General features: G+C 40.8%; 1 protein-coding gene across 4 annotated transcripts in view; it reads right to left on the bottom strand.

Annotated features, from left to right (window-relative positions):
• Nucleotides 1-19,304, bottom strand: part of Kiaa1328 (KIAA1328 ortholog) — a 335,550-nt gene that overhangs the window by 227,889 nt on the left and 88,357 nt on the right. For 3 of the 4 annotated variants that reach the window (XM_008832505.3, XM_008832506.3, XM_029563283.1), the window contains exon 6: nucleotides 8,573-8,700. In XM_008832505.3, the coding sequence (XP_008830727.1) occupies nucleotides 8,573-8,700 (128 nt within the window). The remainder of the gene's footprint in view (nucleotides 1-8,572; nucleotides 8,701-19,304) is intronic. The other variant, XM_029563282.1, reaches the window with a different exon arrangement.

Here is a 19,304-nt window from a genome sequence, read left to right on the forward strand (position 1 = left end):
CTTTTTTCTTTTTTTTTTTTGGATGATAACCATTCTGACTGGGGTAATGCGGAATCTCAAAGTAGATTTAAATTTCTGTTCAGTTCATTAGCCCATTTATTGATTGAAAAACTTTAATTCTTGGTGTTTTAATTTTGCAGTTCTAGACACAGTCTAGATATTAGTCCTCTTAGAAGTATAAGTGGCAAACCTTTTCTCCCATTTTGTAGGCTTGTCTCTTCACTTTAATGATAGTTTGATTTGCTGTGCAGAAGCTTTCAAATCTCATTCAGTTCCACAGGTCATTTCCTGCACTATCAGAGTCCTCAGAAGTTCTTGCCTATGCTTGTAACCTAAACTGTTTCTACTGTTTTCCTTTAGTAGGTTCAGTGTTTCAGGTTCTATTTAAGGCCTTTGATCCATTTTGAACTGTCTTGTTCACAGTGAGGGATACATATTCAACTTCACTCTTGAATGCTTTTTTCCAATGTATGTTTTTAATACCTGTGTCCTAAGCAGCCTGTTTCTTCTGAGGGGCAGGGCCTGCTGCAGAGAATTGACTGTGGACAGTTAGCTGTGGAGGGAGGGGTTTTTCTGTGCCATCTCAGAACAGAAGCCAGGAAGGCGCGCAGCGGGGGACTGGGGACAAGACTTCAGGTCCATGAGGCATGGGTGAAAACTAGCAGTGATGATGGGCAGGCTGCGGGAGTGATCTGGAATGGGAGTCTCGTGATCTGAAGGGTGGGCTCTGAGCCACGTGCAGAGCTGGGCACCAGGTGTTCCTTTCTTTGTAAGTTACTTCCCCTCCCCTCAATGGTATAAAGTATAATAAATTCACATAAAGATATGTTATATGGTTTGTCTGATAGCGCCCTGAGAAAGAGACCCTGAAGAAAGTGAGGGTGGGTCTAACAGACAGCGGGAAGGTGAAAATTTAGTGGGACAAAACTGGCATAGTCCGGCCTGGATAAATGAACTACAGCCTTGGGGATGTGCATTTGGGGAAGCAGTGCTGTTGCAGAGGGTCAGCTGGGCCCTGATTCCCAAATCCAGGAGCAGCTGCCAGGAACCCAGGGGAGAGGCCAATCAAACCCCATAGGCTTAATGGGGTTAGCAATAGGCACACAGTTTATAAAATGGGATTATAAAATCTGTAACTAAAAAGAGGCCAGCCACAAAGAAGCAAAGAAGCGTGGGCCACAGGTGTGTTGTAAATGTGGGGGTATGTTGCGGGTAGGTGAAGATTTGTTGAAGGTTATAGAAGAATTAGAAAAATTGTTGCTATGGACTGTCAACACAAGAGGAGAGCCTAGAGAGGGGGTATGGCCACTCGGCATAAAAAAAGATTTGCCCAAGAAAGGGGAAGCTGAAAAGGCCAGGGAGGTCCTGGCAGATCCAGTTACAGAGCCTGAGAGAGAACAAAGCAAGACACTCTAACTTGTGTAAGGTCCAAGGACTCAGAGGAAAAGACAGATAATAGTTAAAAAAAAAAAAAAAAAAAAAAAGAGATGACCTATAAATAAAAGGAGCTAAAGCTTCCCCTCAGATTCAACCTTTGATACAAAAAGGAAAAAAAAAAATCTAACAGGGCTGTAGCTAGGAAATACTCCACACTGGAACTGTTAAAACTAGGAAAAACCTACAAGCAAGCAAAGGGCCCCTAACCACATGGTTTGTGAGAGCGTGGGACTTGGGAGCAAATGACATCAGTCTAAGTCCTTCAGAAGCTTCACAACTGAGTTATATAACCACCCATCCGTCCTTGCGATATAGGCTGTTCAACCTAGGCCAATGCAAGGGGAGCAGTCCTTAATGGGGTGGCTGGTTGAAGGCATTAAAGATACATGGTCATCACCAAGGGAGAGCAACATGATTAGCAGGTGCTGGAGGACTATAAAGGAGGAGCAGGCATTACTGAGAGAACTAGATATGAGAAAATCAATATATAAGGTCCAGTTCACTGGGCCAGATAAGACTGTGTTCACCAGAGATATGAAGGAAAGCTTAATTCAACTGGGACCTCAAGAATGGTATGGGGCTTTAATGGTTTTGCTAAGTCCTTTAATGGGACAGGATCTTTGTAAAGTGAGAGAGGCTTTAGCAAATCTAAATGATTCGGACCAGCATGTAAAATGTGTCTGTAGAATAACAGAACACCATATAAGAGATATAAAAAAGACCAGACAGAAGAAATGGTCCATTTGGGTTTCTCAAAGACAAATGTGGCAAGACTTATGCCAAGCCCAAATTACCAGAGAAAAAAAATTGATAGAAAACCAAATTCGGTACTAAGGAGTTTCTGGAATGCTTTAAAACCAGAAGAACAGTTTACAAAAGGCATTCAAAGGACAAAAACTGTCCCAGGGGTGGTTAAGAATCCCCAAGGATTAAATAAGATGGATTTTGCTTCTGATAAAGGCTATACTAGGGGTGGAAGCAGTTTTTCCCACCAAGTTCTCCCCCAGCAGCCAGATGTGGTCCAATGGAGAAATGGCAGCTATGGCTACAATCAGGAGGCAGACCCAGGGCCTGACTCGGAACCAACAGGTGCAGCGGGAACAAGAGAAACCCCCTGCCTCCTTAGCCCAGTGCAGGGTCAGGCAACGGGGGCCCACACCTTTAAGTGTATCAAGAATAAAAGAATACAAAGAGACTCCACGTAAAATCCCCCATGTGCAAAATGACTCCAAAGGAATAACTAAAGATCGTAAAGAACTATCCAATTAATACCTCATACCCATGCTATGGTACCTAACAAGGATCTATGGAGAAACAGTTAACACAAATGGACAATACCTTTCCATGCTGTGTTAGACCTTGTCTATGATTGATTTAATATATGATGTTAACCTTCCTTCGAGTGTTCTACAGATGTGAAACCCATTTGAAAGATACCTGAAGAAACAAAGGCCAGCTATATCTGTAAGAGTCTTGGGAGTTTTATGGTTGGGTAAGATAAAACAGAGGCTCCCAAACTATACAACTATTAAGAAAATCTACAGTACCAGGGGTGGGTTGCCCCCTATGAGCTGTTGGTCAGAGAGAGATCCTATAGGTCCTAAAATTCACCAAGGCTATTGCCACTAATGTTGGTTGTACACTAGAAAGGTCAGTAAGGCCACATTGCTGAAGACACTGCATGATGTGAGCAGGGGAGAAGAGATGGAGCTGAGACTAAGCCAAAAAACTCCATGCTGCTGGATGGTTGATGTTCATATTGCCAGAAGGCACTATGCAGATGGTTGGGGAAGAAAGGATCCCCTATGATTCTACTCAACAATGGACCCCATGTGCTGCACACTACAGACATGCCACACAATGCCTGCAAGTGCAATTATGGCTTGACCAACATTATGTACAACTGACAAATTTCTAATAGGATAAGGCCCACTCCTAGGGGTGGAACACACATCTGATGCTGTAGACCAGGCCAATGCCTTGTGTCGAGAAAGGTTACAGGCCCTAGAGGGGACAAGTATACTGTTTAATGAATATAGTACTCCTACTAAGATATCTTCTAGGCATTTGTATTTACATTTGTGTTTGTTCAGATGTGTCTACTTCCTTCTATTGTCTTTATAGTAGAAGAAACACCACTGAGATAAATCAACGGCCACAGCTTTAAAGATGAGTAATGGAGAAGCCAAAGAAGTCACTATCTTGCCATGATACAAGAGAAATCGCCCTACATCCGTCACCCCCTCCAAGGCTCAGGGACCTTAGCAGAAGATTGGCGGAAAGATTGTAAGAGCGGAGGACAGGGGTCCTGTTTCCTCTGAGGGGCAGGGCCTGCTGCAGAGAATTGACTGTGGAGATTTAACTGCGGATGGAGGGGATTTTCTGTGCCATCTTGGACAGGAGCCAGGAAGGTGTCTTAAACACCCAAAAGGAAAGTATAACCAAAGATTAAAGGGATCAATATAATTATTTAAGAGTCCATGTGTATCACTAAAGGCTACATAACAAGAAACAATGCCAGACAGGAGATATCTTTCCTTGGAATATAAGTTTTTAAAGTATTTCCTAATGGTTTTCTGGATTTCACTGAGGTCTATGCTAACAATTTTCTTTTCATCTCTCATTTTGTTATTTTGGGTCTTTTCTTTAGTTTGGCTAGACATTTGTCAATCTCATTTATCTTTCTAAAGAACCAACTCTGATCCTATGAATTGTTATTTTAGTCTCTATTTCACCATTCTTGCCTTAATCTTTATTCTTTCTCGTCATCTACTGTGTTTGTTTGGCTTTTTGTTTTTCTGGGACACTGAGACATATCATTAGCACACTTGAGATTGCTCTTATCCTTGTATCAGGCTCGGTCACATCAATGTGACAGAATGTCCGTTTTCAAAAAAGCTAGATGACGGAGGTAAATAAATGAACAATAATTATAAAATAAGAAGGTGCTCTGCAGAGATGGGCATAGGCTAGCTGTCACCACATGACGCACGTCTAACTTCAGAAAGGGTTAGGGGACAGAAAGGGAGAGTCAGGTCAGTAACCATTCATGCTCCCAGTCACCACAGTGACTCTTTCTACTGGAAGTAAACCTGAACAAAGTTACCCAGTTTCCAGAAGGAAAGAAAAGATACTCACCTTTATTCAGGTTAGAGAAGCCAAGCACAAAAAACAAACCAGAAAACAAAGAAATCAAAGTGACTATCCCCTCTTCCTTATTCAAAAATAAACTTATTTCCCTTTCTAGGTTCAAACAGAAATGTCCTTTAACTCACAGTTTCATTTTCACTGTTTTTTTTTTTCTTCAAGACAATTTAGAACCTGACCACCAGCTACTTGCTGAAAATATGGTTTTAAAAGGTTCTCTGGGAGCTAGAAAGAGTGTTCAGAAGTTAAGAGCATTCATTTCTCTTGCAGAGGACAGAGTGCACGTCCCAGAACCCACATCAAGCAGCTCATAATAGCTTGTAACTACAGCTCCAGGGGATCTAACGCCCTTTTCTGGACTCTGCAGACAACACCCCTGCCATGTGTGCATACCCACATACAGACACACACATATACACATAATTAAAAATAAGGCTTAAAAAATAGTTCTCTGAGCTGGACATGGTGGCACATGCCTTTGATCCTAGCACTTGGGAGGGAAAGGCAGGAGCCCTATCTCAAACAAACAACCCTTCTCCCCCCCCGCAAAAAAATAAAAAAATAAAAAAATAAAAAAGTTTTCTGGATTAAGTGAGAATTGAAACCTTTTGCTTTCTGTTTTCAGTTTGGTGCTAGGGATGGAAATTGAGGCCCTGCACATGCTGGGCAAGTGTCTGCCCCGAGCAGCACCTTCCCTCCAGGTATCTCTTTTAGAGAGTGAACTTTCTCCATATATTTGACTAACATTTTCATTGCAGTATCGTTTTTAGTTCTGATTCTTAAGGTTAAGGTTAAAGGTGACAGTGTTGATTGACTGTTCAGCATTAGATTAAGTCTAAAGTACCAACAACTAAGGAAGTTTTGTTTCTCCCCAATTTCTGAAGCAGATGGGGGAAAAATTTAGGCCTTCTCATACAGATGCCACTAGAGTCCTGTCAACAATTCTGATCCTTTCTCTGCTGCTGCTTTTGTTTCTCTTCTTTTTCATCAGTGACTATGTCTTGACTCCTAGTCTATACTCCTAAGATTGTAAAGACTCCCTTAACACTGTTAAATGAAAGGTTCGCATCTCCCTTGCCAGGCCCTTGCTTTGCGTTTTGTGCTATCTCCCTCACTATGTCATGCAGAGGGAGCGAGCAGCAGTGTGAGAATGAAGACCTGAAATCTCATCTTCTCAAGAGCACTGGGCTAAGAGCACCGCACAGCTGCCTGGCTTCTTCGCAGATTGGAAGGAGAACATCATAAAATTAACCAAGACAGCTGGGCGTGGTGGCACACGCAGGCGGATCTCTGTGAGTTCAAAGCCAGCCTGGTCCACATAGTGAGTTCCAGGACAGTGTGGGCTACAGGGAGACCCTGCCTCAAAAAGATCAAATAATAAATAAATAAATAAATAAATAAATGGATAAATAAATAAATAAATAAATAAATAAAATAAAAATAAAAATAAAAATAAAAATCATCCTTAACTCCAGCTCCAGGGGAATCCGAAGCCCTCTTCTGACCTCCGTGGCACTGCACAACACAGGTGTACTCACATACATGCAGGTAATACACTCATACACATAAAATAATAATAAATGAAATATTAAAAAAAAATCATCAAGACTAGCTGCCAGCTCTCTGTGGCCACCTCTCAATCGAGGTTTCCAGAAAACAGAACAAAGGACGATACTGCAAGTTAGAATAAAAGCAAACCATCCAAACTTTGATATTTCTTTTTTTGTGTGTGTGGTCTTTTTGAGACAGGGTCTCCCTGTAGCCCCAGCTGTCCTGGAACTCACTATGTAGATCAGGCTGGCCTTGAACTCACAGAGATCCACCTGCCCTGCCTCACAAGTGCACCACCATGCCCGATATTTCTTTTTTTTACGTCTCTATTGCTTTATTATTGATAAATACATACTTAAAATTACTAGTAACTACCTGACAATGGAAAATTTCAACCATGCATTATTAGAATATTAGCATTTTAGAACCTGCTATGGGCCTGCCACTATTGCTTACACTTTCAACCAGGCCTGGCTTTTGAGAAACATGCCAACCCCTGGACTCAGAAGAACTGTGGAAAAAAACAACGATACCTGCAAATTTTCAACAGAAAATTGAGTTAAATTCCTTAGACATGAAGTTGAGCACTCAACATCTACTACAACGCTGCTTCAAAACAGGGAAACAAAATGGCTAAAATTAGGACCTCTATTTAGCTTTCAAAAGTTTATCTGAAAATCCTAGTCCTTTAGGTAAATAATGATTTAAAAGCCTTGGGAAAAAAGAACTGAGATGACAGTCTCTATGGAGTGTTCTTGGCCACATATTGAGAGCTGTATCATCTAAGAGCATACGTGGTGTAGGCGTGTGGTGAAGACACTTAGGCAGAATGGTCTCTTTTCTGGTTCACATTAATGAACAGCTCCCTATGGGAAAAGGAGTTAAGGAACAGAGCTAATACAAGGTAAACTCAAGCAGTGATGCCCTGAAATTTAGCATAGCCCTCTGCATTTTAAAACTGTTGGCCAAGGGATTCTCCCCAAATGGTATAAAAGCCGAGCAATGTTCTGAATAAACTAGAAACAGTTTGCCTGCACCAGCAGCACCATGAGAATGTAAACTCCTGAAGGTTAAGGGTCTCTTCGTATTTTGCATATCACAGGTACATAAAGAGTAAACATAAGAGGACAGTAAGTATGAATACTAATTAATCACATACTTCGAGACCACAAAATCTTGTAGCATATTTTAGCATTTAAAACCATCAATGTGGCTGTTAAGGGTAATCTCTGAAGTAACTGGCTGGAATTAACCACATCCCCATCTTCATGCGCTTAGACCCACACATCTAAGAGCACTTAGGAACACAAATTAGACTCAATAGGTCTTTTAAAAATATCATGCAGTTGAGAGGATTGTAGGATGGGATGGAGATGGAGGAGGGGGTCTGAATATGATCAAATCCACTGCATGAAATTCTCAATCATTAAAATATATTTTTAAATTTATGAATACAAGTTGTCTATGTTAGTTTTAGTTAACCACTGTGGGACCCTGACTCATCTAACCGCTTCTTTCTGCTTTGTAATTTGCTTCACTTAAGGCAGTATACTAACTCCATTTTGACTAGCTATAGATCAAGCAAGCCTGGGCATATAGCAGCTTTATAAGGTAAAAACAGAAATTTCTGGCCCCACAGATAACAGTCAGTGCATTCCAATGTCCTAAAGGCAGCCCCTACCAATAAGAATCCTCCCCGTACTCAGGGCATAGGACCATCCAATCATTTTAAAGGATGCTTGGCACACATGGGCTTCTGTGAAACTTCCCTATAAAAGCCTACCCCACCCTAGATCAGGGCTCTCAGTACGGATCAGCTGTGTTGGTGAAATCTGAGGGCCGGAGCTTAAGCCCTAATAAAGGCTCTTTGCTGTTGCACGCACTCTGGACTCCTTGGTGGTCACTGGGGGTCGTAATACCTGGGCGTAACACCACATCCCAAGAGAATTATTACTATTGTTTTCTTTTGTTTGGTTTTACTTTTCTGCATGTGTAATAGGGTCAAAATTGGAATTCTCTTAGCCAAAACTCTTAACACATTTAAGGCAGTTGTTTCTACGCTAAACAGCAGTGTCCTTTAGAGTGTTTACAAGAAATCTTCAAGTCTGAGCTTTCAGGATTTCAGCCTATTTCAATTATGAGTTAGGAAAAACCTGTTGGTATTTTCCAAAAGGACACTGAATGGCCAAGGATAACAAAATGCTGGCTGATTTTTATACAGTGAGAAAGTGCATTTTCTTACCCGATCAGGCATTTCTCCTGTGGCCCTCGGCCTGCTTCAAATGACCATTTCTGATTGCTGGGCCCCCAGAACAGCAGAGGAAAAGGAAAGAAGGCAGCAGACACCAGCTCATAGGCCATTTATGTACTCTACACACATGTATACTGTGACAACCAACATAAAGGAGTCTTCTGGGTCAGAATAAAGATGGCTTACCTGTTGTTCCTGTGCTCTAGGATCACCAAGTTCTGAGAGTGACATGGTGAGTTTCTCTTGTTGTTCTGACAGGTACTTCTGGTAGAGACTGAGAAGCTCTTGGCATTCTCTATACTGTAGCTGAAGAGGTGAGAATTCAAATTAAGGGAAAACTAAAAACATTGATTTGTATTGCATACATTGATGCTGCTTTTCAGAGTCCAATAAACAAAGCAGAGATAAAAAATACAGGGATATTTGGTCAGAGGAGGTGAGCGTGAAGTCATCAGATGAAAACAGTACATGTCCCAACCCGTCAAACCATCCCCTGCCCAGTCATGAAGCAAATAGTAAGAAAGCAGTGTGGAGCAGCCCATTAAAGAGACATTTTCTCCCAGTTTAAAACACCCGAATAAAAAACAACAACAACAACAAAAAAAAACAAATGGAGAGACATGCAAAGGAACTCTCATCACCTCATACAGAAAACAAAATGGAGCAGGGCATAAAGCACAAGCCTGTAACCCCAGCATTCAGGAGGCTGAGGCATCCTGCTGAGGATCATGAGTTCAAGGCTAGCCTGGGGCTATACAGCCACACTCTGTCCTAAAAGGAAAGGAAAGGAAAAGAGACAGAACAAGGAGGCAGCAATGCAAATGCCAGAGTCCAAGCTCTGAGACTCAGGAGGCCAGACAAGTTCTCTGCGTGACCTTGGATTTACCAAAGGGGAAAATGGATTCAAGAAATAAAACTTTTGTGCTTCATAGGGCACTATCAAGAAACTGAAAAATTGTACATAAGAGCAGCACTAAATGACTCAGAGGATATATACCTATATATCTATATAGTTACAGAAGAACCATGAATTTGATAGGGAGTAGGGGAACATGGGAGGAGTTAGAAGGGTAGAGGAAGGCATGGAAATGATCTAACTACCATACTCTTAAGATGAAAGTCTCAAAAAATAAAAAAATTAAATGAGAGTTGGGTGTGGTGGCACATGCCTTTAATCTCAGCACTTGGGAGGCAGAGGCGGATAAATCTCTATGAGATCAAGGCCAGCCTGGTCTCCATAGGGAGTTCCAGGCCAGCTGAGGCTACAGGGAGACCTTGTAAATGTAAATAAAAAGGAAGTAAAAGAGACAACCCTCAGAATGAGAGAAAATATTTTAAAATCATACATATGAAAATTATTTCTATTCAGAATATATAAAGGTCTCATACAGCTCAAAAACAAGTATTAGTCTAATTAAAAAATAGACAAAGGCACTGAGGCAATTTCTCAAAAGACCCTCCACCAAGGAGGTGCACCAAAAGCACCATGAAACGCGGCTTCATGTCCAGCAGGATGACCACAGTCAGACTCAGGAAGGGAAGTCTATTGAGGACACGGGGAAAGTGGGAATTTTCAGTATATCTAATGGGAATGTAAAACTGTGCTACCACTTCAAAAGATAACTTTAGGACTGTTTCTAAAAGGTAAAGTTAGCATGTAACCCAGTAAGGAGCGTGTGTGTGTGTGTGTGTGTGTGTGTGTGTGTGTGTCTGTCTGTCTGTCTGTCTGTCTGTGTATATGTATCTAAGAAAACTGAAAACATATAACCACACAGACTCATACATGTGTGTTCGGAGCAGCACCGCTCCTAACAGTAAAGAGCTCTGTGCTGCACCACTTCAGCTGTCAGCTACCTTGGAAGACAGAACCTCAACTGGGGAATTGCCTCTGTTGGAGTGGCCTGTGGGGGTGTCTGTGAGGCATTTTCTCCACTGCTGTCTGATGTGGGAGGGCCCAGCCCAATATGGGAAGTGCCACCCCGGGCAGCTGGTAGTTCTATAAGAAAGCAGGCTGAGCACAGGCCAGAGGAGCAAGTCAGGAAGCAGCGTCGTCCGTGGCCTGTGCTCCAGCTCCTGCCCCCAATTCTCCTGCCTGAGCTCCTGCCCTGACTTCCTTCAATGAAGGAAGGTACTGCAAGCTGAAATAAACCCTTTCAACTCCAAGTTGGTTTTGATCAGGCTGTTTCATCACAGCAAAAGAAACCAAACTAGGGTAAGGAGACAACAACATTGATGTCCATCAGTAGATGAATATGGAATATCTAGAGTGGAACATTATTTGACCATTACAATCAGTGAAACATTGCTACATTCTGAAAACTTTGAAAACAGTGTCTTAAATGAAAGAAGACTAAGACCCTATGCTGACTCAATCTGACAAAAACTCAGCACAGAACTGAGGAAACGGGCTGCAGGCCCCAACCTTAGCCAAGGAATTATTGGCCACAAATTACTGAATGAGGGAGAGTTGATCTTGAGAGGAGTGACTCTAGATATGCTGACTGGACTCCAGTAGATGAACTTGCACTGAGGGTGGGATATGGCCGTACGAATGCTTGACTAGATGGACCGTAACATATACAAGAATTGATGAAATGCGAAGGGGGGGCATGGGGTTAGGGATGGGGGAAGGGATCTAAATATGATTAAGACCTATTTATGACATGCACAAAAACTCAGTAAAATATACATTTAAAAAGACTGCACAAAGGCTATATATTATAGGTTTTCACTTGTATGGAAAATCAAGAACAGACAAATCCATGCAGACAGGAAGTAGATTAATGGTTGTCAGAGACTGGTGGAGAGGCCCAGTGAAAAGGGGAACAGGCTTGTGGCACAGGTAATGAGGAGATGATTAAAGTGTTCACACACTTTGGGAAGTATGTTCCAAACCATTCAGCTCTACACTTGAAAAGGCTGCATTTTATTTTCTGTGAACAATATCTCGAGAAACCTGTTATGAAAAAATGAACGTGGGGCTGGAGAGATGACTCGGCAATTAAGAACACTGGCTGCTCTTACAGAGGACCCAGGTTCAATTTTCAGCACCTACAAGGCAGCTAACAAAAGTCCTTAACTCCAATTCCAGGAGATCCAATCCCCTCTTCTGACCTCCATAGGCTCAATACAGGTGTACTTACTACATGTAGGCAATACACTCATACACATAAAATAAAAATAATAAGATATGGAAAAAAGAATGTGAGATAGAAGTCATATTGTTCTAGTAAAAATAATTATTGCCTATTTGATACCTTAAGTTGTTATGTATATTAAACATAAAGGAATTATATTTTAATTTTTTGTCCTGTTTACACGTCAATGTTTCATCATCACCAAGTGTTTTTCTGCCCATGCATCTCCTTCCATTCTTTACAATCTGGTCTAGAGAACAGGACAACCTAGTCTGGGGTACCATCTTTCACTGCTCCTAAAATCTGAAGAATGCTCACTGTGAAAACACTAAGTCAGGAAGGTGTAGCCAGAAACCTGGGAGACAGGCGGTTCTGCTCCAACCTATCACTGTGATAGTATCCCCAGGCTGTCTTTGTTCAGATCTTTTCTGAACCTCCCTCTCAGCACTTACATATGCTGTGTTAGGAGAGTTACTGTCCAAGGGCCCTTTCTTTCTCCCTTTTCCCCCCTTTCCCTTCTTTCCTCCCCTCCTCCCCTTCCCTTTTGTCCCTCTTCTTTCTCTCCCTTCCCCTCCCCTCCCCTCTCTTTCCCTTCCCCTCCCCTCCTCTATTTTCTTTGACAGGGTCTCCCTAATCCCAGCCTGCCTGGAGGTCACAATGTGGAAGTTATGAAGTGGACCAGGGTGGCCTCAATCTCGCTGAGATCCACCTGCCTCTGTCCCCTGGGAGCTGGCATGTGCCACCATGCCCAGCATTGGGGATAATATTTCTTAAATGTCAAAAATTGCAACTGGTTTCAATATTGCTTAACGTTTTCATAACCTAATCATTGCTTCTGGGCAGATCCCTGTTCTAATAACTTTTGCCAATCATAACTGCATAAATAACCAATTGCTTCATTATTCTGGTTATTAACCTTTAACAAAAATTAGTCCAAGATGGCTTATAGGAGAGGACTGGTTCACAGAGGAAGACCAGGTTAGTAAGCTTAGAGAATATACTAATTATAGGAGAGGACTGGTTCACAGAAGAAGACCAGGTCACTAAGCTTAGAGAATACACTAATTACAAGAGCTTTTTGAATACTTGATTTCTTAAACAATCACAGTAACAACAGAGCGAGAGCAGTGGTCCAATAAGTTAATAGTTTTCAAAGTCAATCTGTGTTACATCTGGTGGTTTTATATGTCTATGATTTTTTTGTAAGCAAGCTCCAAAAGACAGGAATGATTTGTGGTGGTCCCAGGAGCTTCTGCCAGTTATTATGTATATTAAAAGAATTTTTATTCTAGCTATTACCATAGGCAATAATGTTTATAGTAGATGAACATATTAGCCTGGTCACAGAATATGAATTTTCTCTGAAAAAAGCAAGCACAATTACACAGCTTATGAGTTAAATATCAGCATTTGAGATAAATTATAGGCAATTCATTTAAATACTTGTGCAGAATATTAAAAAGGTAGTCTTATCATTACCATGTTTTATGTCTTTCTTGATTTTACCACATTTCAGAATGATCTGTGCTTCCACCTTCTCTAGCACAGTAAGACTGCAATCCTCTATTTGGAGAGAGCTATCCCAAGACAATGTGGGAAAATGTCTACTTCCCTGCGTTGGGAACGATGAAGAGAAGACTTCCTCAACTAAATCTTGCACAAGTGAGAAAAAAGAATGCAACAGATAAAAAATATCAAACCTGAGAAAAGTTGTACACCAAACTCTGAGATGAATGTGCCACACAGTAGTCGAATTATCATTTAAGAATGAGCGAAATAATGAGTCATCACAACGTCTTTAAAAGAAAGAAGTCCTCACAGAATAACACATCAATATAAACTTGCATTGAGTAAGATCATATGAAAATCAAAACAACTGAATCAAGCAGTTGATGTGGCTGCAGGAAATGACCTTTTTTCACACCATAACGGCTTAACCTGAAAATGTACCATCTAGAAACATAAATATCTAAGCAGACTGCACAGGGAAGTAGATGAACAGTGAAAACTGAGGCGCGGTAGGGAAGAAGGGAGACAAGGCATATTAGCAGGCCACCAACGTCCTCATCACTGCCCCTCAGGCTGGCAGGGTCCATCCTCATCACTGCCTCTGAGCCTGGCAGGGTCGATCCTCATCACTGCCCCTCAGCCTGGCAGGGTCCATCCTCATCACTCCACCTCAGCCTGGCAGGGTCCATCCTCATCACTGCCCCTCGGCCTGGCAGGGTCCATCCTCATCACTCCACCTCAGCCTGGCAGGGTCCATCCTCATCACTGCCTCTCAGCCTGGCAGGGTCCATCCTCATCACTGCCCCTCAGCCTGGCAGGGTCCATCCTCACCACTGTACCTCAGCCGCACCTCTCATGCTGGGAAGCCTTGCATCTGGTACTCAGTAACCCCAACTACATACAGAATCAAATGAGGAAAGGCCTCTCTGAGATGAGAAAAGATAAATCATTAAAAGTTGGAACCAAGATTCCTTCACTGAACGCATTCTGGGATAAGAAAAATATAAAATGAGCTTGAAATGTCCTTTTATGTTAACATAACAAAGCACTCAACGACCAAAGAAACAGGGTCTGGCTTGAAGGGGATTTTCATTAGCCAATTTTGGGAGAGTTGTGCTCAGTAATAACTAACTACTCACTCCAATAGAAGTGGGGTAATCAACCCCCACTATCTCATAGCAGTACTTCAAAAGAGGAGGAGATGGGGAAAACTGAAGTCGTTCTTTACAGAAGAATTCTTGGACTGGAGCTATGGCTCAGTGGTTAGGAGCATTCACTGCTCTTATGATACTGGGGGTTTGGCTCCCAACACCTCCGTGGTGGCTAACAATCATCTATAACTCCAGTTCCAGAGAATTTAGCACCCTCTTCTGGCCCTGAGGGCACAAAGCACACCATGTGGTACACATACATACATGTCGGTAAAACACTTATACCATAAAATAAAAAGCTTTCAAAAAGAGTTATTTGTAACAAATTAACATACCATAAAATACAAAGAAATCCAGAATGGGGGAGATTGTACAACTATTGAACTTGGATGTGTGTTTAAGGAGCAAAGACCTTTCAGAGGAATGCTTGCTAATACTTGAAAGGGATGGTAAAGAGTTAAAGAAATGTCCATTTTATAACAAAGAAGAACCCTTTAGAAAGGTGACTTTATTACCCAAAGGATCACTAATATTGTCATGGAATCTAGCACACCTCTGGCTGCATGAAGCAGGCAACATCATGTACCAAACAGTCTCGATGCATTTATTTAGTCTGAAATTGACCAAATAAACAAGCCTAACCCTCAGTTGACAGGATTAGAATAAAGGAATAAATGGAATCATACCACAAGCAGACAAATCCAGGTTGCAGGTACCTCTCCAAAGCAATTGTCCTGAATGTATCAAAAGGTCATCATAGGAGAAAGGGTGTGGGTGGAATAGCTCTTCCAGACTAAAATAAAAACCAAAGATGCAACCAAGTCTCATCCATGCACCATGACTGGACCCTAGTTCAGGAAAAAAGTAAACAAGAGATTTTGTAGGGCAGCTAGGAAAAGCGGAACAAGGACTTAATATTAATTGATGTTAAGGAGTTACTGACAATTTTCTTAAGTATCATAATGTGATTAATAAAGTAAAATGTTCTTAGTCTTAAAAAACAAGTCTGAATTAGTTTGGGCCATATGACAACTGTCACTTTGAAGTGGTTCAAAATAAAGGAAAGCACATCTTTATGTATTTTATGTATACTAATTTAAAGTTAATAAATGTATTTAAATGTGTAGATTTCTATTTCACATATACCAAACAGATGTACAGATTATATATAAATTTACATAGATAGATAGATAGATAGATAGATAGATAGATAGATAGATGATAGATAGATAGATGATGGATTGATAGACAATAGCTATATGATAGAAGATAGATGATCGAAATAGATAGTAGATAGATAAATGATATATAGATGACAGATGATAGATAATAGATCTATAGATAGGTAGATAGATGATAGAAGATAGATAGCTAGATAGATAGATAGATAGATAGATGATCTATATATAGATGATAGATGATAAATCTATAGATAGGTAGATAGATAAGATGGATGGATAGATGGATGGACGGACGGACAGGCAGATAGATAGATAGATAGATAGATAGATAGATAGATAGATAGATGATAGAGAGTAGATAGATAGATAGATAGATAATCTATAGATAGATGATAGATGATAAATCTATAGATAGGTAGATAAGATAGTTGGATGGATGGATAGATAGATGATAGATAGATTAACAACTGTGGAATCTGGGTATAAGGAAAAGGTGGCTCATTATAATATTCTGTTAACTTTCCTACACATTTGAAAACTATGAAGAAAAGTTTCATGACGACTTTCTAGGTTTTGCTCGTTTATATCTTTGTTACTTTCTGCTATTCTCTGCCATATATTATCACGGAGGAGTAGAAGCCAAAGCACAGGTGAGCCTCGAGAGAGCACCCTCCTACACCATGTGCCCTTGGTCACTGAGTCAGGTGATAAACTGCTACGAACTTTCTGAAGCATGATCTGATGATACACGAATTGGAACCTGTGCTCTGTGCCAGAAGGCACAGCCATGACAGCAAAAAGCCCATGCAAAAAGGCTTCCTAAGCTTTTCAGCAGCCACTTAACATTTTCTAAATATTATAGGAAAGGCACAAGCAGCACAAAACAGAGAGCATGAGCAAGTGAGGACGCAGAAAGGCGCTGCTCCGCATTCCACTCCTGCCGGAAATCTTTTGTTTTTGTTTTTGTTTTTTTTTTGAGACAAGGTCCTCCTGTAGCCACAGTAGGCCTGGAACTCTCTGAGTAGACCAAACTGGCCCCAACCTCACAGAGATTCGCCTGCCTCTGCCTCCTGAGCACTGGGATTAAAGGCATGAACTAGCATGGCCAGCCCTGGCTTAAATCTTAATTCTGGTACTTAGTAATCATTTAAACTTGCCAAGGAACCTATGAAATAAGAAATGGGTTGTAGGGAGAAGAAAACTGATTTCAAGACACCGAAGTAGCAGGCCTAAATAGAGTGTCACATACATTTTTATATCCTTGTATCATGTTGTGATGTGTGCAGAAATAAGACCCACTAACACAAGTGTAAACAGTCTTGAAGCAGTTCCTTTAGAGTGGTCTAAGTCTCCACCTTGTTTCTGACAGAGTTACAAAACCAGATGGGGCAGGAGCAGGCTTGGAACTGAGAGACATTTGATTATGTCTTTTACCTGTGTTATTAGGTCATTTGGGTTTTCAGGAACCACCTACACACAATGAAGAGATTCCATCGTCATTTCTTTAACTTTATTATGTATATATTATTTATTATTTTATGTGTACAAGTGTATTATTGCCTGCATCCATGTGCGTGCACCCGTGTTGTGCAGTGCTGCAGAGGATAGAAGAGGGTGTCAGATTCTCCTGGAACAACAGTTCATAGCCACCATGTGGTGCTGGGAATTGAACTGGGTCTTCTGTAAAAGCAGTCAGTGTTCCTAACCGCTGAGCCATCTTTCCTGCCCCTCATAAAGGGAAGGACACATTCAGATATACTAAAAAGAAGGCTTTCGTTCCATGTGCTAGCCTAGTGGGTACTTTGATTTCTTTTTTTTTTTTTTTTTATCATTTTTCACCTACCACTCTAACAGAATATATGTTTTCAAGTATTCACTTGAGATAGAAGAACACCCACTAAAAGCCATGCACTTCCCTTGCTTCTAACATGCATAAATTCTTAGCTTTTATTTAAAGGCACTATGCTTCAGCAAGATCCAAAGTAGAAACATTTTCCCCATTTGGAAAGGCTACTTTAAATCAATTTGGCCTTTAATGAGTTATAGGAAGTAGCCTAGAATTGTAAAGAAAATCCATTATTACACAGATGCATCTTCATAAAGTGAAATACACAACAATTTTGGAAATTCCAGTTTCTGACAATGGAGACCACTGAAAGCAGTGTACACGTAGCACTCACCAGACCCGAAGAGGCGATGAGTGACGTTTTAAGGGTAATGCTTTTGAGGAGATGCCCAGGCCATGAGAAAGAGGGAAAATCTCTTCAGAAAGAAGTCATCTTCCTCCACTCTGTTCTTCAAGCAGATGTGTTCTTTGCATTAGATTACAGCCCACCTTGAGTTATCAACCTCTACATGTATAATTCCTTTCGTTTCTGACTGGAAATGTTAACCAAGTTTAAAAAGTCTCTTTATCAAACTAAGCAACCTGGGACATAGCACATTCCACACATTCATCTGGTTCTGGTGCTTTTGTGGTTACCATCTTTCCCTTCTTCGGTTTCTCATCAGCCTTCTCTGGTCAGAATCAGACACCATCATCACTTATCTTGCAGTTGGATGCTTATCACCAAGAACCAAGGTGCTTGAACCATGGTACCTGTGGATGGCTTAGTGTAACTAACTAGTCTGTAGGTGTGATACTCCTAAATGCTTTAAAGATATTGCCAGATTTAATTCTCTTTGAAAGAAGCAAGCCTAGGGAGGTGCTGTTACTTTTTACATATAAATTTGTGGTACAGAATGACTGACCACGGAACTGTCCTAGTCAGTGAGTGAGGAATAAACACAAGTTTTCATTCAGTAGATTTGAGAGTCTCACTCTAAATTTCTACTATACTTCAAAGTACACAAGAAGCATGCAGGTCACCTCTGAGAACTTTCTCCATATCATGAAAAAGGCTCATACCCCTGCTAGGCACAATATTCTATCAGACAGACTGCTGTGTTTCTTTTCCTTTAATTCTACCCTTAAGAATGTTATGGGAGCTTGTTTTTCTTCCTTTAACAATTTTTCTTTTGGAAGGACACAAATAGAAAATAGGAAGAGATGCAAATAACCCATTTTTCTTCTTTAAAAGGAAGCTGAATTTTGGATTTTCAGAGCAGTCCAGTATTGTGGCTAACTACTACTAAAGTAATAATAATCAGTAAATATCACTAGGTAGGCTTTAATAATTTAGAATGTGGGAAGAGTCCATGGAGGAAAATCCACATTTTCCTCTCATTTCTGTTTTAAATGTCTACTCTCTACTCCTTTCAAGCAGACGTTTAAGCCTATTTACAGTCTAATGTCTGAGCTCAGTTCAGTGTCACCAGGCCACTAGCCAGGCCTTTGGGGATAGCCTTTCTCACCAGAGGTACATGAGCTTTTGAACACAGTGTGACAATACCACAGAGTATTAAAATTGAGTGAAATAGTATTTATAACCTCAGTGAAAAGGGAGAGTTCTTATATGATGGAAATCAGATCTAATATTTTAAGGTTAAATTGCAAAAAAAGGAAGTATATCATTGCTTGCCTCTGAAATAATTAAGGATACTGATAACAAATATAAAGTAACTTTGGCATGGAGCTTTATTATCTAAACTCAGTGAGTGCTGCGAAGCCTGAAGGTAATAAAGCATTTTTACGAACACCTTCACTTCAGTGGCTCCTGGCATAACTGAGCTTATATGAACTGTTTAGCAGGATGATCTTTAAAAATTGGCCAAGAACTAGATTACTTGCCTAACTGACTAGTCAAGAAATGTTATAGGGGAAGATCCCCAAATGCTCAAGGAGAAAAAGCTTTACAGAATCAGTCAAATGAAGATCCAGGTTTTACTCTATTGCTCTAAATTACTAAGTTCTAAGTAAAGAAATCTAAGAGGCACCACTTAACAGAACAAGCTCTAGATTCTAGAATTTTAGGCAGACGCAGGCAGCTCTAAGATTGAA

This window comes from Nannospalax galili, unplaced genomic scaffold (genome assembly GCF_000622305.1).
Source record: "Nannospalax galili isolate Female #2095 unplaced genomic scaffold, S.galili_v1.0 scaffold15, whole genome shotgun sequence".
Classification (NCBI taxonomy): domain Eukaryota; kingdom Metazoa; phylum Chordata; class Mammalia; order Rodentia; family Spalacidae; genus Nannospalax; species Nannospalax galili.